Source organism: Trichosurus vulpecula, chromosome 6, assembly GCF_011100635.1.
Source record: "Trichosurus vulpecula isolate mTriVul1 chromosome 6, mTriVul1.pri, whole genome shotgun sequence".
Classification (NCBI taxonomy): domain Eukaryota; kingdom Metazoa; phylum Chordata; class Mammalia; order Diprotodontia; family Phalangeridae; genus Trichosurus; species Trichosurus vulpecula.
Window position 1 is genome coordinate 203,015,059 of NC_050578.1, and position 22,242 is coordinate 203,037,300.

At 42.0% G+C, this 22,242-nt stretch overlaps 1 protein-coding gene across 3 annotated transcripts in view; it reads left to right on the plus strand.

Annotated features, from left to right (window-relative positions):
* The window catches only part of WFS1 (wolframin ER transmembrane glycoprotein), a 55,498-nt gene that overhangs the window by 28,727 nt on the left and 4,529 nt on the right, over window positions 1-22,242 (plus strand). For 2 of the 3 annotated variants that reach the window (XM_036764518.1, XM_036764519.1), the window contains exons 3-7: window positions 8,913-8,995; window positions 13,285-13,429; window positions 13,804-13,974; window positions 15,605-15,685; window positions 21,479-21,624. In XM_036764518.1, the coding sequence (XP_036620413.1) occupies window positions 8,913-8,995; window positions 13,285-13,429; window positions 13,804-13,974; window positions 15,605-15,685; window positions 21,479-21,624 (626 nt within the window). Of the gene's footprint in view, window positions 1-1,195; window positions 1,203-1,743; window positions 1,746-8,912; window positions 8,996-13,284; window positions 13,430-13,803; window positions 13,975-15,604; window positions 15,686-21,478; window positions 21,625-22,242 lie in introns of all 3 variants that reach the window. The other variant, XM_036764521.1, reaches the window with a different exon arrangement.

The window sequence follows — 22,242 nt, forward strand, 5'->3', positions numbered from 1 at the left end:
CACTTACTAGTTGTGTGACCCTTGGGCAAGTCCCTTGATACAAGTTACCTCAGTTTCCTGATCTGTAAAATGAGGATAATAATATCACCTACTTCCCAGGGTTGTGAGGAGCAAGTGAGATAATTCTAAAGAACTTCACACAATGCCTGCTATGTAGTAAGCATTGCATAAATCTTGACTATTATGTTATTATTATGAGAAGCTATTTCCTGATCTCATCCTTACCTTCTTTTTCTCTGCCTTTGCACATTCGTCTGCTTTGATCGGGAATAGACTTCTTCCACTTCTCAGGCATTTGAAGTCCTCTTCCTCCGAGGCCCAGGGAGAAGGTGCCACTTTTTTCATGGTCTTCCCTGGCTTCCTCTTCTCTCTCTCCTCTGCAGGCTGGATATCACATCATTTCTGCCCCCAGATCTCCCCTTGCTGCTTTTTTTTTTTTGTTCCGAATCTACAGTGATACCAGGGTACAATATTCTTGGTGTGGAAATTTCTCCTCCAAAAGAGATCTATAACTAATACAGATAATTCTAGGTTCATAGATTTCTGAGCTACAAGTCTGGTTGGCTTGTGTTGAAGGTGAGGAAACAGACAAAGAGAGGCCACGTGATTTGCCCAGGGTTGCATAGCTAGTAAGTAGCAAAGCCAGGACTCAAACCCAGGTTTTCTGGTTCTCTTAGCTCTATCAACATCTTTATTTATCTTTTTTAATTGGAATATATAGCCCTTGCTGATATGCAAGGAACAAAAAATCAGTCCAAAGAGGAATCTCCCCATCTATTCTCCCCTTTGTTCTGTTTTTCAGTTAAGGCACTAGCTTTTAGCAACTGTGAATGTGGGAGTGTCACAGTAGATTGTCTATGAAGGAAGCCTCTGCTCCAATGAGGTCCCACCCCACACTACCACTGTAAGATTCTCATTCTTTCTAAAATCTCCCCGAAGTTATCACCAGAACCTGAAGAATTCACAGGATACACCTGCAAAGCTTGTATCCAAAACCCTAAGAAACAAAACAGAGTCACTCATCCACAGTACCCCTATGCTTGGCTATGAAAGGCATATAAGTAAATGTAATGTTTCACAAATAAAACAAGGAAACAAAATCAGCCAGGAAATCATAAGATCCTAGATTTGGAGCAGGGAGAAACCTTGATGATCAACCCCTTTATTTTATAGATGGAGAAACAGAGGCCCCTAGAGAAAAAGTCACTCACTTGCCCAAGGGGACACAGCTGGGCTCTGTTTAATCCTTCAATAACTAAAGCAGGGGAGAGAAGGCAGATTTCAGCAAATAAGCAAACATGAATCACAGGTGTGTAGCCTTGATTGCTCAGATTGCTGGGAGGGGGGGAGGGTCTAGTCTTTCTATATCCAACTTGCTATCCATGCCTTGGCCACACCCTCTCCTGCTGGGTGCCTCTTCCTTCTTCAAGACCTGAGTCAGGTGACACCTCTTTCCACTGAAGCTTACCAACTTCACTTGAATCTGTCTCTCTAATACCTCTGCTCAATTATAAGAGCTTTGAGGCCACACAGCAGGGGTGGGAACCTGCGGCCTCAAGGCCACATGTGGCCTCTAGGTCCTCAAGTACAGCCCTCTGACTGAATCCAGAGCAAATATTTGTTCTGTGAAGTTTGGATTCAGTCAAAGGGCTGCACTTGAGGACCTAGAGGGCCACATGTGGCCTCGAGGTTGCAGGTTCCCCATCTCTGCCCCAGTGCATAGCACTGCAGCTAGTGCATCAGTGGTGCTTAATAAAAGCTGAATTTTAATTTACGAGTAAGATTCAGCTGTGGCCTTTTCCCTCTTTTGTTCATATTATACATATGTGAAGGATACCAAAGGATATTATCTTGGGATCTCTGAAGGATGGAGTTAAATGTCTATTTCTGAGAACCCAGCTTGATGAAAGGCTTTTAAGCCAGTCTGTTTACCTAGCTTGGGAGAATCATTATGCCATTCCGGCATGACTCAGGTAATGATTATGACAATTTTAAGTGACGTCTCCGTGGTGAAGGACTTAAACATGCCCTTTGTTCTTTACCTAAAAGTGGTGAAGCTAACTTTAGCAATTTTGCTTCAGGAGTCAACTTAATGAATCTCAGTGTAGAAAAGTACTTCTCGTACTAGCCTGAAAGTAATTGTTATATAGATTTATATAGATTGCTATATTAGAGTCTGGCATCATAGGCGTGTTAGGTGATGACAATATGTGCAAGTCAACAAACTTTTATGGAGCACCTACTATGTGCCAGGTTCAATACTAAGGGCTAGGGATATAAAGAAAGTCAAAAACAGTCCTTGCCCTCAGGGAGCTCACTATGTAATGAGGGAGTAAACATGCAAGAAACAATGTACAAACAGGATAATTATAGGATAAATTGGAGATCATCTCAAAAGGAAGGCTAGCTAAGTAGAATATGGATTGGAATGGGGAGAGACTTGAGGGAGGCCAACCAGCAAGGCATTGCAATAGGCCAGTTGTGAGGTGATGAGGCCTGCACCAAGGTGCAGCGTTAGAGCATAGAAGTGGGCATGTGTGGGAGCTTGACTTGACAGATCTTGACCAAAAATTGGATATGGGGGAGTGAGAGAGTGAGGAGTTGAACAATGCCTGGATTTTGAGTCTGGGTGATGAGGAAGATGGTTGTACCCTTTCAGTATGGGAATAAATAATAGGGATGTTAGGAAGATGGGAGAATTTGGAAAGCATGATAAATAAGTTCAATTTTAGACATGTTGAGTGTAAGGTGTTTTCAGGACATCAAGTTTGAGATTTCCAGTAAGCATTTGGAGATGCAAGACTAGAGGTCAAGAGAGAGGTGGTTGTTGAGCCGCTTCAGTCGTGTCTGACTTTTCATGACCCCATTTGTAGTTTTATTGGCAGAGATACTGCAGTGGTTTGCCATTTCCTTCTCCAGCTCATTTTACAGAGGAGGAAACTGAAGCAAACAGGGTGAAGTGACTTGTCCAGGATCACACAGCTAGTAAGTGTCTGAGGCCAGAATTGAACTCAGGAAGATGAGTCTTCCTGACTCCAGGTCTGGAACTCTATCGACTTCACCCACCTAGTTATCCAAGAGAATGATTAGAGCTGGATAAGTAGATGTGAGAGTTATCTGCATGAGAATGGCAACTAAATCCACTTGATGAGATCACCAAATGAAATATAGAGTGAAAAGAGAAATGGGCACAGCTAGGGTTAGCAGGTACAACCTAAATAAAGACCCAGCACAGGTAATTGAGAAAGAACAGGCAGGAGGATTACAAAGTATTGTGTACTCTACTTGGTCTTTGGAATTACAACCTGATGGAATGATAATGCAAGAAATCAATTGCTTGTTTTATCTCTAGCCTGAATAGGATTGGAGGGCATACCAACAGGTTAGGAGGCTGAGGACCAGAAGCCTAGAGCCCTAGGCTAGCCAGGAGCAGCGGAGCTGCAGCTAGATCTCAGGTCTCCTAACATCTAGTCTTGTACTCTTTCTCCTCCCTTCCTCCTGATGAAATTTGAAAGCGAACGCCCACCATGTATATTTATTAGAACTATAAAATTACATGCTTTTGCTGGAAGCCTTTGGCATGAGCCCAGCCTCACTTTAAGAAATTTAAATGTATTGACAGCAGCAAGAATGTTAATGGGGAAACAGCACAAAAAATATGTCTTACCGTACCCCTGCCATCTGCACTGGGATTTGAATAGTGCGCTAAAGACAGATCAGTGAGAGTGCCACTAGATTAGATTTGGCAGGAAGTGCCAAAGGTGATACCCCTTCAGAAGAGACACCTTGTCTCTTTCTGTATCTGTCTGTCGTCATGGTTTGTAAATCAGAACAGGAACACACTGGTCCATCCCAACAAGGATGCTGTTTAAAGGAGAAAGCTGTTCTATAAAATTATTCTTTGTAACTCCCTTAAAAGAAAATTCATGTCAGCATCATCTTCTGCTGAATTCAGTAGGTGTTCTTGGAGTGTCTGTACAGTGCTTAGCCGTATGCTGTCCTGGGTGCCAAATTTCATTAGGGACATTGACAAGCTAGAAGGCAGCCGGGCTGTTAAGGCGACTCAGAGTTTTGTCCTAGGAAGATTGGTGGAAGGAACTGGGAATATTTAGATTAGAGTAGAGAGGACTTAAAGGGAATGGTAGCCTTTGTGTTCAGCTATCTAGATTGTTGTTGATGGTTCTTGGTTCTTGAAGACCAACAAAATTGGCAGGGTGATGTTTTGACTTGCAAATGAATCAGACTTAAGTGCCTCAGTACTGTGCAAAGTCATCAGCCTTGCTCTCTTCTCCAGAGTCATCAGAGTCCAGTTGCAAGACATAGGTCAGGACAATTGGTGATGGCCCCAGATGCCGTGGGAAACCTCAGCCTTAAGGCATTTCCCAGGTTTCAGTTTGTCTGAGGCAATACCCATTCAGTAGTTAAAGGCTAAGTAACAATTGAGGTAAAAGATGGTCTTTGCCTTCACAAAAGAATCTAATCTAATCGGGGAGGGATGATTGAACCAGCAGTATTGTATATCCACTGGTTAGGAGCTGTTGTAGTGGAGGATTTACATGTGGGATAGAGTGTAGACTAGATGACCTCCCAGGGTTTTTCTAACTCCAAAATTCTGTGAGCATCTATAGGGAATTGTGAAAAGATGGCCAGCCATTTGGATGTGTCTATCCAATAATGCTGTTTACTCCTTCCTCAGCTCTGAGGAAACTTTCTGTCTCAAGAAGGAAGAGATGAAGTTTAAAAAGACATTTAGCTGATCCTTTCCTGACCATCTCCTGCCCCCATCCATGACAGCTGGCCGCCATAGGGATTGAGGTTAGGATTTTTCCTGACCAAAAGCCAACATATTGGCAAATGCCCCAGCTTTGCCTGGACAGCCCTTATTAACCCTTGATTCTGTCATGCTTCCAAGTGTGTTCACTATTCATGCTGTCCTAGCCTTGGCTTCCTTTGCCTAGTTGCTAATGTTGGCATCATTAGCGCTTGTATTTTTCCTGGGCCCCTTCTGGATACTGCTCCAACCCCATAAGACATTCCTGCTCTAAAGTCAGTGAATGCCATGCCGCTGGCTGAGCTTCTAAGCAATCCTTTCCAACCTTTCTGATGTAACATTTTGAAATAAAAACTGTGTAATTGGTTGTCATTTCTTCCAGTAACCTGACTTCTTTTTTCCCCTCCTGTTTAACAACTGACCGTCTTTGGGTCAAGGGTCGAAAGACCTGGCTTCTGATCCTATCCCAGCCACGCTTAATAGCTACATGGCCATGGGCTCAAAATTTTGCCGGTGGGGTGGGGAGAGAAGGGGGTGTCTCAGTTTCCTCAACCTTAATTAAAATGAGAGGGAATGAACCGGATGGCCCCAGAGGGTACTTTCAGCTCTAAATCTGTGACCTCGGAATATCCAAGTTTGCACCCTTATCACTGGACTACCCTGTCTGCAAGTTACTTAGTTACCGCTACTGTGAGAGGAGGAAATTGGGCCCAATAATCTTTAAGATCCTTTCTGCTCTACCATTCTGTGATTCTCATTTCTTGTTTTTGTTGTAAAGCAATCAACACAGACTGGTGTTTCCCCAACTCTTCCTTCAGTGGAAGAGCTGGAACTGATCTCAAATATTAGTTCATCTTTGCTAAAATATTTTGACTTGTCAAATTGAAGCCAAAGTCATTTAAAGTGTTTTGTGTATAGTTTGATTTTTGTCTTTCGTTTTTAACTACACTGTATTAAGGCAATCATGGAAATGCCATGCTATGAATAATTAACTGATAAAAATTAATCATGAACTAGAACCATTGTTTCAGCCAACAGATCTTTCTAAAGAATCATTTTAATGCCCCTGCCCCGGCTTTTTTTAAGACAGGAACCTGAAATCATGTCTGAGGCCAATTATAGCTTACTCTACAGTGTGTAAAGTACTGTACACCTTAACTTATTTGATTCTCACAATAACCCTTTGAGGTAGGCACTTTAAGTACTTATCCCCATTTTACATAGAAGGAAACTGAGACTCAAGCTTGAGACACTTGCCCCTGGGCACAAATAGCTTGGAAGTAGGATTTGAACCTAGGTCTTTCCTGACTCTAGGTTCAGATTCTTTCTATCATACCATGTTGAGTTCATCATCCATGATTCAAGTGAAACTTAGGGTTACAAAATAGAATTCTAGTCTTATCCTTGGCGACCTTGGAAAAGTCCTTTTTTTGATAATAAATTTATTTTTATTTTTAGTTTACAACACTCAGTTCCACAAGTTTTTCAGTTCCAAATTTTCTCTCCCTACCTCTCCTCCCCCTTTCCCCCCAAGACGGCATGTAATCCAATGTAGCTTCTACATATACCTTCACATTGAACTTATTTACATAATTGTCCAGTTGTAAAGAAGAATTATAACCAATGGAATGAATCATGAGAGAGGAGAAACGAAACCGAAAAAGAAGGAAAAAAAAAAAAGAGCAAATAGTTTGCCTCACTCAATCTCCGTTCAGACTCTCTAATTCTTCCTCTGGATGTGAATAGGTTTTTCCATCATGAGTCTTTTGGAGCTGTCTTTGAACCTTATGTTGATGAGAAGAGCCAAGTGTATCAAAGTTAGTCCTTACAGATACCGTGTGTCTGTAATCATGTATAAAGTTCTCCTGGTTCTGCTCCTCTCAGCATCAGATCATATAGGTCTTTCCAGGTTATTATGAAGTCCGTATCTTCCCCATTTCTTATAGCACAATAGTATTCCATTACATTCATATACCACAGTTTGTTTAGCCATTACCCAATCGATGGGCATCCCCTAGATTTCCGATTCTTTGCCACCACAAAAAGAGCTGCTATAAATATTTTTGTACATACCAGTCCCTTTCCCACTTGTGTGATCTCTTTGGGGTACAGCCCTAGAAATGATATTGCTAGGTGAAAGGGTATGAACATTTTTAAAGCCCTTTGGGCATGGTTCCAAATTGCTCTCCAGAATGGCTGGATCAGTTCACAACTCCACCAACAATGTAACAATGTTCCAATTTTCCCGCATCCTCTCCAGCATTTATCATTTTCCTGTTTCGTCATGTTAGCCAATCTGACAGGAGAGATGTGGTGCCTGAGAGTTGATTTGATTTGCTTTTCTCTAATCAATAGTGATTTAGAGCATTTTTTCATATGACTATAGATATCTTTAATTTCTTCCTCTGAAAATTGCCTGTTCATATCCTTTGACCATTTCTCAATTGTGGAATGACTTGTATTCCTATAAATTTGACTCAGTGCCTTGTATATTTGAGATATAAGGCCTTTATCAGAGACACTGGTTATAAAGATTCTTTCCCAGTTTTCTGCTTCCCTCCTGATCTTTGTTACATTGGCTTTGTTTGTCATCTCTGGGCCTCCGTTTCCTCATGTGTAAAATGAAAGTGTTGGACTAAATTCCCTGAGTAAAATATCAGTGTCTTGAGGGTGGGGACTGTGTCATTTTCTTCTCTGTATTTCTAGTACCCACCCTATAGGCTGATAGATTTAGATTTGGAAGCTACCTTCTAGATTGCATGGGCCTTAGGCCCTCTTATTTTACAGGTGAGGAAGCTGAGGCAAGAGAGTTTTTTTTATCTTTCCCAAAATCATACAAGTAGTAAGGAGCAGAGGAGAGATTTGAACCCACATCTTCTAACTCCAAATCCAGCATGCTTTCCACTGTGCCAAACTTATTTTCCATCCTGGACATTTTATTCAGTGTTAACCTTGTAAAACTGACCTTATGGTGGGACAGCTCTAACCTCCCACAGGGTCCCCATCCCGTATTTCCCCTGTCAGAGACAAAATCCTGAACTGGATAGACACAGACCAGACTCCCAAAAGTAATTCCAAGTCCTTCAGACATAGTCCAGTGAAAATGACCTTTACAGACACTAAGGTTCCTCAATCACGGTAACTCATATTTAGGATTCTGTTCATTCCCCTGGCAGGCTTGGGCCCATTGAAGAGAAAGCTTAGTCAAGTGTGAGGCATGATTTCCCAAATCCATATGTGTAGGAGCCCATTTCCAAAGCAAGTGCTGAGAAGGAAAAAAATTATGTATATTTATATGTATACATGTATTCTTTAGCAAAAAAGACATGTCTGTATGTTGTGTATATATACATATTTTATTGTAGAAAATTATATTGTATGTGATATGTATGTATATATTTTATTATATTGTATATATTGATATATGCTACATCTATAAAATATATATTATATATATATTTACCATTATATATACATACAATACAATTATATATACATATATGTGTGTGTGTTCACACACATACATATAAATAAGGTGACTCTCTTTTTACTGTTCCTTGGTGAGTCTGGTTCTTGCCACATTTCATGCAGTAAATCCTACAATTTTTGTAAGAACAGATACAGTGGAAACAAAAAAGTCAGCTTGTCTTCCCCAGGTTGACGTTTTTTGTTTCCATTGTATCTGTTCTTGTAATATCCTGCCTGATATTACAAAGAAAAAGCAGGATTTTTCTCCCACTGGGAAGATACTTTGATCAGCCCTCTATTTGCAGAGATATTTAAAGGTAGTCATACTGAAAGATCACTGAATTTGAGGGTTAAATGGCCAGGGTTCTAATAACTGGTTCTAGCAGCAAAGAAAGGTGGAAAGAGCACTGAATTTGGGGTCAGAGGACCTGAGTTCAAATCCCATCTCTGACTATACTAGATTATATGCTTCTTGGGAGCAAGAATTTATCCTCTTAGTCTTTAAAGCATCCACTCACAGTCCCCAGCCAAAGGGCCTCGAAAGTCCTAATTGTACCATGTAAACAGGACATTCCTTGGTAAATGTTAGTTGAATGAATCAGTGAATGGAAACTGGTTTTACTTTTAAAGTTCTGACCTGTGCTTTGTATCTGTTTTTTTTTTCCTTTTAAAGAGACAATGAAAGAAGAAATAGAAATATCCTTTGAAGACATTCTGGAAAGGGCCAAGGCAGGAGACCCCAAGGCACAGACAGAGGTAAGCCCATTAGATGTCTTGTTTTGATTGTAGTTTCAGCATTTTAATTATTTTTATTATACAAACAAAAAAAGGGTGAATCTTAGAACAGGATCACTTGGCCCTTTCCTTTCTCTCCTCCCAGTTCAAAATACTTAATCCACTGAATGACCACTAGCATCCTCCTGGAATTGCACTTGGGCTCAATGCATTCAGGCCATGGATCAGTCTTCCCTGCGGTCTTGGCCAGGGTGGAGAACTTGCAGCCTCAAAGCCACAAAGCAGAGAAATTAGCACAAAGACCAAGAGACAGGGCTCCAGCTGCCTGAATCGAAGCAGTATTGCTGTACCCTTTACATACACCACTGGGTCGAGGAAGCACAGACATCTGGGTGGTTCTCTAGATCAGATTCGGCCCTTTGACTGAATCCAAACTTCACAGAACATTGGATTCAGTCAAAGGGCTGCACTTGAGGACCTGGAGGGCTGTATGTGACCTCGAGGCTGCAGGTTTCCCACCCTTGGCCAAGACCACTCCCCCTCCCAGTCTTGGTGTTTTTTGAGAACATCAGCCATATTGGCCCTCTTTTTACTGTGTTACTTTGTGAGATCAGTGCTTGCCACACTTCTTGCAGCAAGTCTGACAATTTTACGGACATTTGCCATCTCACCTGGAGTGATATCAGCCCAAAGAGAACTTATCCATTGTTAACCTTGTTGCTTCCTTTTTATAAGTCCATTTTCCCTCCCAAATACTAAATATAGAAGACAATGCCATTATTCTACCATAGTGGGATAAGATAAAAAGCCAGATCTTTGCTATTGCCATTTTGATGAAAGGACAAGGGACTGACCATACCGAAAGACAAGTAAGAATTTGGGAGTCTCAAAGGGAAGGCCGTAAGGGTAGGTGTGTGCTTGTTTGTCATTTTGAGATGCTGTCGTCCCAGTGGGGTAAGACCGGTGTTGATGGCTTCTGACATTGGCTGGCAAAATCACTACCTGTAATACAGTTGAAGCTAAATTACTGTCTAAAGTTTCCTTAGAATTAGGTAAATTACTGTGTTCATACTTTAACTAGGACTATGCCAGAGGGTTCCAAGCTTTACTTAGTTATCGATCATGGTTCAGGTGACTGCCTACCAACTCTTGGGAGCTTTTTCCTTCAATATCATTCATTCATTCACCAAGTATTTATTAAGCACCTACTACATGCAGAGCACTGTACTAGGCTCTGAGGGGATACAGAACTGAAGATACATAGACTTCCAGTAGCTGAAGTCTTTTCTTTGTAAACTGGCTGAATGTTAGTCAACTTCTGTTAGACCAGTATTGTATTTGGAGTACCTTGTTCTTTTTCAATGTTCTCTGAACTTTAAAGACGGTCATATTGAAAGATCACTGAATTTGTGGGTTAAATGGCCAGGGTTCTAATAACTGGTTCTAGCAGCAGAAAAAGGTGGAAAGAGCACTGAGTTTGGGGTCAGAGGACCTGGGTTCAAATCCCATCTCTGACTCATGCTACTTGTGTGTGACCATGGGCAAGTCATTTTAACCCTCTAAGCCTCAATTTCCTTATCCATGAAATGAAAAGGGTGGCATCACTGTCTTGGATCCCATTGCTTATAGTCAATCTCCCTCTTCCCTGATGGAGTACAACTGGAAAAGAACATGGTACTCATGGGAAAACAAACTTGATTGAATTTAAGAGAAAGAATGGGTTGTTCAGAATTCTTTATGGAATGAAATAGAATTTCTGTGATATTCATTCTCTCCATTTTCAGGTAACCAAAAGGCAATCCATTTTTATTTTTGTTTTTATATTTTATTTGCCTAGTGAGGATTTCTAGTAACAAGTTGGAAGGCCTAGCTTGAAAGTCTAACTTGCTACCTTCTGCTCTTGTGGTTTTATACCAGTCTGTTCCCTTGCCTGGGCCTTAGCTATAAAATAAAGAGATAGGATTAGGAAGCTGATCCCTAAGTTCTTCCCAGCTCTAAATCCCATGGTCTGGAGGAGCTTCAAGACAAATTACTGCCATTTAAAACAGTTGGTGCCCTTTACTATACCTTCCCTTCAAAGGTGATGCCAACGTATTTAAAATTGGGCACCTGGTTAGTAAGTGGCCCAAGGCTAGGAAGAAGTGGTGAGAATATTGCAAAACCTTCATTAAAAGCCCTGCTTAGCTCCTTAAAGGCCCAAGAAACACATTTTGAGTAGGCTAACAAGCTGGACTCTGTGAAAGCAGATGGTGGGATTTATCATTTAAAAAAAAATAAGTGAACCTGCTTGTAAAAAAGCATAAATACTTAGAGTATAGCTCCCACACTCTGACTTTCATTAGTCATTTTCACAGGGCACAAGCAGATGTGGCAGAAGGGAGAATGTAAGGTAGTGACTGGGTGGGGGGTGGGGGAGGTGATGAGGAGAAAAGCAAAATTGTGTAGGCCTGGGCTTGCTTTTAGTCTCAGAAGAGGGAATTAAATAGCAAAAGTTCCCGTTTATTGTAAAATATTTGATTGACTCAACAAAGAAAGAATGTGAAATTTTGTTGTACTTACACAGTCCTAAGTTTAGAGCACAAATCATGTGAGGATTTTACCTGAGCATGTATAGTTATATTGTGACAACATCAGGTCATATTTCTATAATAGCACGGCATAGTGGATAGAGATCTGGTCTTATAAGCAAGAAGACTTGGGTTTGAATTCTGCCGCTGACACATAATGACTGTGTGACCTTTGGCAAATCACTTTGACTTCTCTGGACCCCAGTTTCCTCATCTGTAAAGTGAAAGACTTAAAATCATTTCCAAGGTTCTTTTCAGCTTTAATTCTATGATTGTTGATTCTCTGATTCTGTGTCTAGATGTTTTTCATTTATATTGTCTTATTTTTATATTGTCTTAATTTAAAAACTGTAATTTTCCTTATATGTATAAAATTCTCCAAGGATTTTTTTTTTCATTCTGTGATGTTAAGTCTGGTGCCCCAAATGTTTTCAGAAGAACACATCTCCATTTTCATAATGTAAGGCATTGGGAAAATGAGATTTAGCATCAGAAATTTCCTTTGTAGTTTGTGTAGAGAAGAATCTGTTTTTATGAAATTAGACATTTGCCCTTAATGTACATCTTGTGATGCTAAACTCCAAGTTTCCAGAAATTTTTAATTTGGGAATTAACCGTGTTCTAAAGAAATAAGTAGTTCTCCCATGAACTGTGGGACTTTGAGTTGTTCCCTCTTTTCTGTATTTGTTGTTTTTTGTTGTTCTACCATTTCAGTCTGAGTCTTTGTGACCCCATTTGGGGTTTTCTTGCCAAAGACATTGCAGTGATTTGCCATTTCCTTCTCCAGATCATTTTACAGATGAGGAAACTGAGGTAAACAGAGTTAAATTACTTGCCCAGGGTCACACAGCTAGTGAGTGTCTGAGGCTGTAATGTTAATGAAATAGGAAGATCTTCCCCATCCATTAATAGGCTTGCTGCTTTGAGCTCCGGCCCAACTCACAGCTGTGATACATCCTGAGTCACACAGAGACCCCTCCAACCACCCAGATGTCTGTGCTTCCTTGATCCAGTGGTGTATGTAAAGCGTATAGCAATATTGCTTTGATTCAGGCAGCTGGAGCCCTGTCTCTTGGTCGTTGTGCTAATTTCTCTGCTTGTATTTTCTCTGACTGTTCAGGGCACTGACCTTTCCCCCAAACTAGTGAATGTAATTAACAGTAGGATTGTTAACCCCTTTTTGAGAAGTCTTTCCTAGACAAGCAAATCTAAGAACCTAAGCTAGCAGCTATCCTGGGTGTGCCAGTGTGGTTGCTGTTACAGAGGCCAGATTTGGACTCACAAAGATGAGTCTTCCTGACTCCAGGCCCTGCATTCTGTCCACTGTGCCTCCCTAAAATGAAGAGATTTGACTATGTATGGTCTCCAAAGTCCCTTTTACTGTATGAGATTCTCTTCTAACTTTCTCTGACTCTGACTTTGAGGTCCCAGGAGATGGATGAACTGAACTACTTGAATTTTCAGCCAATACAGAGATAGACATTGGGACATAGCAGGATGAAAGCATGACAGGGACATTCAGTGGGTAGATGGAATCCAGGGGGCTGAAAGGAGACTGAGCAGGGACTAGGGGCAGGAGATTAGAATATGTGGAGTAGGAATAGGGACAGGGACTTGGCAGGTGATTGGTCATCAGGGTAAGGTGGTGGGCCAGAAAGCTCATGGAAAATGATGAGCTTGGTGTATAAGCCGAGGATTATGTTAATTTGGGGACTGTGCATCATCTTCTGTTGGGGTTCCTAGGTGGGGAAACACTACCTGAAACTAGCAGATGATGGGGATGAAGAACTCAATAACTGCAGCGCTGTTGATTGGCTAATTCTTGCTGCAAAGCAAGGCCGGAGAGAGGCTGTCAAGCTGCTACGTCGATGCCTAGCAGACAGAAGAGGTGAGTGTGGGGTCACTTTATTTAAGAAGCATCATGTGGACCTGGGGAAAGTTTTTTGTTTAATTTTAGAGAAGAAACTTCAACTAGACGCCCACAATTTATTGAAGTATTTTCCCCAGTGTTTTCTGATAGCTATTGAAACTAAGTAAAAATATGGATGGTCTCTTAGTAAGTGTTCATCTGGTTGGTGGGAGGAGGGGGACGTTTTGGAGTGGGGGGGTAGAGAAGGAGCTTATCTTTGCTCGGAGGCATAAATCACCTTGGCCAAGGACTTTGAAACTAAATGATGGAGTAATAAATTGTCAGCTTTTGTCTAATGACTTCCTGGCAATGTGGGATAATGGTGGTTAATGTTCTTCATTGTCTTTTTCTAGGCATCACTTCGGAAAATGAGCAGGAAGTGAAAAAATTGTCCTCAGAGACCGATTTAGAGAGGGCTGTGCGAAAGGCTGCCTTAGTCATGTACTGGAAACTCAACCCAAAGAAGAAAAAACAGGTGGCAGTTTCCGAGCTTCTGGAGAATGTTGGCCAAGTCAATGAACAAGGTAAATGGGTACCAGGAACGATTTCCTAAGGAAAGCACTGTATACAGTAGTGGCAAAAGAACTGGGTTTCAAGTCAGACCTGGGTTCTAGTCCCAGCTTTGGGACAGTGAGTTCAGTTTTTGATAGCTATTTCCTCATATGTAAAATAGAGGCAGTAGTACCACCTACTTCAGCAGATTGTTCTGAGAGTCAGATACCCATGGGAAAGTGCTTTATAACATGAATGTCAAGGCAGGAAGGATCTTTGAACAAAGAATGTCTTAAGATAGGGTTGGGGTGAGGTGGGGTGGGGAAGTGATCTTAGAACATAGGATGCAGAGATAAGAGTTCTTTAGGCCATAGATTTTGAACTAGGAGGGTCCTTGGAACTAGAATTTCAGAGGTGAGAGAGAACTTTGATCGTAGAAAATTCAGAACTTGAACGTTACTTAGAACATAGAATTTCAGAGCTGGGTGGGTCCTTAGGACATTGAATATCAGAACTGGGAAGGTTCTTAAAACATAGAATTCAGAGTTCAAAGGGTCCTAAGAACATAGAATTTCAGATCACATGGTATTAGAGTTGAGTGGTACCTTAAAACATAATATTGAAACTGAGAAGGTCCTTAGAACATAGAATGTTGGAGCTGGAAAGGTCCTTAAAACATAGAATTCAGAGAAAGAGAACTTAATACACAGAATTTCAGAGTTGGGAGGGACATTAGATCATAGAGTTTTAGAGTTAGGTGGGACTTTGGAACATAGAATGTTGGATATAGGAGGGTCCTTAAGTTGGAATTCAGAGCTCAAAGGGTTCTTAGAACATAGAATTTCAGAGCCAGGGGGAACATTAGAACACGGAGTTAGGTAGAGCCTTAGAACATACAGTGTCAGAGCTAAGAGGGCCCTTAGGATATTGAATGTTGGAGCTGAGAGACTCCTTAAAATATGGATTTCAGAGCTCAAAAGATCCTGAGAACGTAGAATTTCAGAGCTGGAAGAAAACCTCAAAGCATAGAGTTGAGTAGAACCTTAGAACTTAGAATGTCAGTGCTAGTCAGACCCTAGAATTCATTTAATCCTTCCTATCTATATACACATATATACACACAGGTATATATGCATGTATACGTATATATATATATGCATATATGATATATGAAACATCTCTGTAACAGACTGCATAAAATATATACTCAAGAGCCACAATACAAAAGGTTAAACAAGAAGTATTAATCTGTTGTGTTATTAATAATCTCATCACATTACATTTGTCTGATACTTTGCAGTGATAGGGCACCTTCCCTTCTATCATCTCTTTTGGCCCTCACTTTGAAGTAGATAGAATTATCCCCATCTTCAGGGGAGAACAGTAAAGCTCCGAGGTTAACTTTGACTCTCCAAGTGTTAGAGGAGTTCCCCGGAAATCGAAATCAAAGTGAGTAGTCAGGGAAGTCTCCATGGAGAAGGGGAGGAATTTAGCTGGGCCTTGCCGTGAACTGTAGGAATTTTTATGGTAAGTGGAGGTGGGGACCTGGAGGCGCGTTCCTTGTATTTGTGCTTTGTGGAACTGCTTGCAGACCTTCTTGCTCAGGTATTTGTTCACTGGATGACTGATTCTGATTTTCATTAAACTCTTCTTGTCCTGCAGATGGTGGAAAGCAGCCTGGCCCCATTCCAAAATCAATCCAGAAGCAGAGAAGAATGCTGGAGCGGTTAGTCAGCAGTGAATGTAAGCACGGACTTCTTGTTTGCCCTCCCTCTTTTAATTTAAGCACCATTTAGACGCACACACGCACATACGACACTTCTCTGAGGCCTGGTCCCCTTACTTCACCCTCGTCTCTCTTTCTGTAAGGAAGGCCTTGACCTTTCATCCATTCTAATTATTTCCAGAGATGACTGAAGGATTCATAGTATCTTCTGTTTGGAATGATTCAGCTTGTTTGTCTTATCTGGGTCCTTTGAAAAGAGCTAAATTCAAAAGCCCCTTCTAGCTCTGGCCTTTCTTTTGAGGTACATTCCAGCTCTGAAATCCCATGTTCTAAGATTTTTCCCAGCTCAAGCTCAGAAGCAATCAATGCTGTCTACATTATGTCACCCTTTAAAGAGAGATATTCAAAGAATCTAAAGCCCTTTGGAACCAGAGTCACCTTTACATCATTTTAAGAGAAAAATTGTGTTCATGAGTGAAAGCCTGATCTTGTCAAAAAGCTACAGTCTGAAGATACTATGGATTGTTCATAAATAGTAATGACTGATCCTACTTCTATAGCGCCTTAAGAGTTAGAAAGCGCTTTTCCTCATAACAGCCTACTGAGGTGGGTAGGGTAATTATTCCCGTTTTATAGATCAAGAAACTAAGGGCCAGAGACACGAACTTAACTACCCAGAGGCATATAGCTCGTGAATGTTAGAAACAGAATTCCAACCCAAGTATCCTGACGCCCCATACACTTTGGAGGATGTGAGGCTGATAACCTCTGCACAGCTCGGCCTCACTTAGGTCCAGTGCACGAGCAAGTCAAGACATCACCCTCATGATGTCATTGGTCCTCTTGGAGAACAAAGGATGAACACAACAGCAAATGGCAAAGGGCCTCAGGGACCATCTAATCCACTCGATACCTGATCAAGCCATATTCTCTGCAACATACCTGGAAAACCTTTAACGGCTTGAAAGCCTCCATGGAGAGGAGCCCACTAACTCCTAAGTCAGCTCATATTCCACTGCTGATGAGCTTGGATTAGGAAGTGTTTCTCTCTCTTAAGTTTTATCCGTCAATCCTGATTTCTACACAGTGCTCCTTATTGTCGCTGGGGGTAAACAGGGCAGCATAGTGTAATACCGATGGTGGTGATGGTGATGGTGATGATGATGATGGTGGTGGTGGTGATGAAGATGATGATGATGGTGGTGGTGGTGGTGGTGATGATGGTGGTGATGGTGATGGTGGTGGTGATGGTGGTGGTGATGGTGGTGGTGGTGATGGTGGTGGTGATGATGATGATGATGGTGGTGGTGATGGTGGTGATGATGATGATGGTGGTGGTGGTGATGGTGGTGATGGTGGTGGTGATGGTGGTGGTGGTGGTGATGAAGATGATGATGATGGTGGTGGTGGTGGTGGTGATGATGGTGGTGATGATGATGCTTTTACATAGCACTTTAAGGTGTGTAGAGTGCCTTGCAAATATTATCTCATTTGATTCTCACAACAACCCTGGGCAGTAGGTGCTATTTTTATCCCTATTTTATAGATAAGGAAACTGAGGCAGGCAGAAGTTAGGTGATTTGCCCAAAGTTACATAGCAAATAAGCATCTGAGACTGGCTTTGAATTTGGGTCTTCCCAACTCCAGGTCTGTTGCTCTGTCTCCTGAGCTATTGAATGTTGGACTCGGAAGACCAGGGTTCAGATCCTGCCTCTGAGACTTACTAAGCATGTGACTTTCAGCAAGACATTTAACCACCTTTTGCCTCAGTTTCTTCATTTAAAAACATGAGGGGATTGGACTGACCTCTAAGGCCTCATCCAACTCTGAATCTATAATTAATTCTGTGATATGATCTTAACCACATCCCTGTGAAGTTACTGGGCAATAACATTATGTCCATCTTACACATTCAAAAACCACTAGAAAGGGAGACATTGATTTTAATTCAGCACAAAAATGCTAAATTTTATACTTATGATTAATTAGTATGATTAATATACTGATTAACTAGTATGATTCATTTATTCTGGTGATTAATTAGTATTAGTAATGATTAATTAAATTCATATATACTAATGCTCTACTATTTATTGTTTAGTGAAGGGAGACGTGGGAATACCATGGGGGGAGGCCTCAAGCACAGAAAGGAGAGTCTGTGCTGGTTGGAAAGAACCTCGCCGACAGCTTGATGATGTCTCCGGTCCCTTTCAGCTCTGACATTCTCTATAAACTGCAGTTTTCCCCAAGAACCATCCCCACCTTTATCCCCTGGGTGATCCCTCACCAGAGCTTGCGGCTCATGGCCTGGTTGCCTAACGCCTCTCTTGCCGCTATTTTTCCTGCTCTTGGTCACTCCCCCTTGCCCCATAAAAAACCCTTTTCTCAGAAAGAAAGCCATCATGCTCAGCAGATCTCTGCAGCCTTGATTCCTCTGGCCCAGCTTCTTAGGGGACTGTGAGGGAATTTGGCCAGGAATTTTACTGCATGTTTAAGTGACACCTGAAGTAACAGAATAGTGAATGAATCGACACATTCCTGTGGGCATGCATTGGTCCACCCTTTAAAAAATGTGGGGGATGTGGGGGAAAATTTATCATCAAAAAAGTGGGGGGAAAATCTAGAGAATCTCGCAAATTTCAATTTTAAATAAAAAAAAAACCCTTTTTGGTGTCAGGTGCTTAATGGCATTCCGAACAGAAAAGTTTCTGTAAGACACTTAGAGTAGGAGGTTATTAACTCTTCCTGACAAGAGAATTGGAGAGAGACAGTAGAGATTACTGGAAATAATTCCTGCCATTCCATTCAGCTTTGACTTCCAAACGAGATGTGATTTGTATTTTGTTAATGGAGTCTTATAGGCAGCTATTTTCTGGACCTGCTACCAACTAGCTGTGTAACCCTGGGCAAGTCACTTTCCTCCTCCCTAAAGAGAGCTAGATTGCTCAGTGGTTAGAGCACTGACTGGACCCAGAGTCAAGAAGCTCAAATCTGGCCTCAGACACCAGCTGTGCAGCCCTGGGCAGGTCACTTCGCCTCTGCCTCAGTTTCCTCATTTGTAAAATGAACTGGAGACAGAAATGCCCAACCACTGTAGTATCTCTGCTAAGAAAACTGCAAATGGGGTCATGAAGAGTTGGACATGACTGAAAAAATGAAACAACAAACAAAAGATAGATTTTTGCATGTATACACACACACACACATATATACACATATACACACAGACATATTTATATTTTATATATGTTATATATATGTGTTATATTTATGTTATATATTTATTATATATAAAATATTAAATACATATTTATGTATAGACATGTATATACATATGTGGTATGTGTATTACATGGGTACATGTATGTGTATAGTGTGTGTGTCTTTGTATGTGTGTACACATAGATGCATGTGTTCCTGTGTGCTGGCAGCATATACTAATTACTACATGAATGTTACAAATTCTCTGGCTCCAGCCCATCTTTCCAGCCTTACCTCCCTCTACCCTGTTCCTCCGACAGTGCTTGCCCTGTGTGCCAGGCAGTGTGCTAAGTGTTGGGTGTACAAAGAAAGGCAAAAACACCATCATTACCTCCAAGAAGCCTACATTCTAATGGGGAGATATCATATGCAAACACTATGTAAATGGGAAGAAATCTCAGAGGGAAGGTAGCTTGGGTAGAGGGACTGGAAAGGGTCTCCTGCAGAAGGTAAGATTGGAATTGAATCTTTTAGGACACCAGGAGGCAGAGGTGAGGAGGATGGTGTTCCAGGTACAGGGCACAGCCAGTGAAGGCAGAGTTGGCAGATGAATTGCCATGAGCAAAAACAACATTACCGGAGTGTAAAGCACATGGAAAGGAGTTATGTGTAAGAAGACTGAAAGGGTAGGAAGGGGTTAGGTATGAAGGTCCTTAGAAGCCAAACAGAGGATTTGATACTTAACCCTGGAGGTAATAGGGAGCCACTGAAGTTTATTGCAAAGGGAGGTCAGGTCATGGAAGATCTTTAGGAAGACCGCTTGGCAGCTGAGTGGGAGGTAGGCTGAAGTGGAGGAGAGTCTTGAGGCAGGACAGGCACCAGCCTCCAGGTTACTGCAGTAGTCCAGATGTGAGGAGATGAGGGTCTGCATAGAATGACAGCTCATTAGCCCAAAGGTCTCCTTTTAGAAGGAAGTTAATCATTTGTATGTTGTTTGTTCAGTCGTTTCAGTCATGTCTGACTCTTCATGACCCTGTTTGGGATTTTCTTAGCAAAGATACTGGAGTGCTTTGCCATTTCTTTCTCCAGCTCATTTTATAGCTGAAGAAATGGAGGCAAACAGGGTTAAGTGACTTGCCCAGGGTCACATAGCTAGTAAGTGTTGGAGGTCGTATTTGAACTTGGGTCTTCCTGACTCCAGGTCTGGCACTCTCTCCACTGTGCCAGCTAGTTGCCTGGTCATTTGTACACCTCCTGGTAGAGGTACAACTGTTACCACTAGTGGTCAGGGTGTTCTTGCCCTTTCTGTCACTGCATTTTGTAAGGAAATAGATTTAGCTGGTACCCGGGGCTGACGGGCCTCTCCAGTTGCTGCTCACTGCCTTAGACGAGACAGTACTAGGATCTCAAAGCAACTCCCACCACCACATGGCTCGGAGGCAGCCATTAGTGACTCTCCATTTCACCTTCCCGTGTATCATTTTCTTTTCCCTGTCTCTTCTTACAAAACTTTTGCCTCCCACTCTTCTCTGTATGCTTTTCCCAGCCCCTTGTAAAGTTGAGGTTCCAGCAAGCATTTATTAGAATAACTGCATCAGCTGACACAGAGATAAGCTCTTCACATACACTATCTCATTGGATCCCTGTGACAGCCCTCTGTGGTAGGTACTACAGGGATCATTATCCTCCCTATAGGGCGTAGGAAGCAGTCTTAGAGCTAGTAACTGTTGAAGGCAGGATTCGAAGCCAGGGCTCTCTGACTCCAGGTCCGGTTGTCTCCATTCCCCTCCCCAGACGTTGGCTACGATGCTCTGGAAACACATTAGATGGCGATATGGATGGAGTACTGGCCCCTGAGTCAGGAGGACCCGAATTCAAATCCAGCCTCAGATACTACCTGTGTGACTCTGGCAAGTCACTTAACCCTGATTGTTTCCCCCAACCCTTCAAAAAAAAAAAAGAAATTCCCCTCCACACCTGTAGCCTCTCCCTCTGATTGCCTAGTTCTACCCAGAACCTCCATTTTTAGGAGGATGCCCAGTCCAGCCACATCTTCATTTATCTTCAGGCTGCATGCCTTAACCTCTAGCTCTTGCTCTTCATTGTCTCTGCTCTAGTACCTTCATTTCTTACCCTACCCCAAATTTTCAGCTTCCTTTTATGTGTTGTCTTCTTCCATTAGAGTGTAATCTCCTTGAGGGCAGAAGACTTTCTGCTTGTATTTGTTTTACCATGCTTAGCACATAGTAGGTGTTTAATAAATACTTGTCGACTTGGCTTGACTCTGCCAAGGCATCATACTTCATTTAAGTGTTGTTTACAGAGCACTGTTCTAAGCCCTAGGATAGACACAAAGTTTAGGGAGGACCCAGTCCCTGCCTGCATGGAGCTCATAAGCTAGTAGGGAAGATCAACATGGACAGAAATAATAATACAAAAGATCTGCTAAGTGCTAGCTATCGAGAGGTACAGACCAGGTGCTATGACAGGGTCAGGGGCCTTCTTTAGCTTCCCATGTTCCCTTTCTGTTCTGGGGATGGCTTGCCCATGGTGTCTGTAAAGGGAACACTTCGGTTTATTTGCTTGTGTGGTCTTTTCTCCTAACCTAGCTAAGAACTACGTCGCCCTGGACGACTTTGTCGAAATAACCAAGAAGTATGCCAAGGGAATCATCCCCAGCAGTCTTTTTCTGCAGGACGACGATGATGATGAGCTGGCAGGGAAGAGCCCAGAAGACCTCCCCTTGCGCCTGAAGGTCAGTGAGAACTTGGGTCCCCTCCCCACAAGGAAACGTCAGGCACAACAGTCTTCCCCTTTGTAAAAAGAAGACGGTGGTGGTGGATGGGGTGACTATACTGAGGCTCTGGAACTATGACCCTTATTAAAATAACCGGGAGGAAGGAGGATCACTGGGCACATGTGTAACATGGCTGCATGTATGTATTAATAATTCCCCCAATAGTAATGATAACAATGGACCCAGATAGAGAACTTTACAATTGGAAAAGAGTTTTGCATACGTTATCTCATTCGAGCCACAGGACCCTTCAAAGGAAGTACTGTGGATATCATCCCCATTCTGAAGAAGAGGAAACTGAGTCTTAGTGGGGTGAATTGAATTGACCGTGTTCACACACAAGCTGGATTTGAATTTGGATCTTCCTGATACTGGTGTGCTACCTAATAGCATCCACATGGGCTCTGAGCCTTAAAAGCTCCCTTGTGGCTAATGTAGAAAGGGGAGTAATGAATGATGAGGTTGGAAAGATAGATTGGAGCTAAATCGTGAAGGGCTTTAAAAGCCCCAAATCCTCATTTATCCAGCATCTTCCTTAGTGCTGTCTGGAGCCATTAAAACTGAGATGTTTATTGA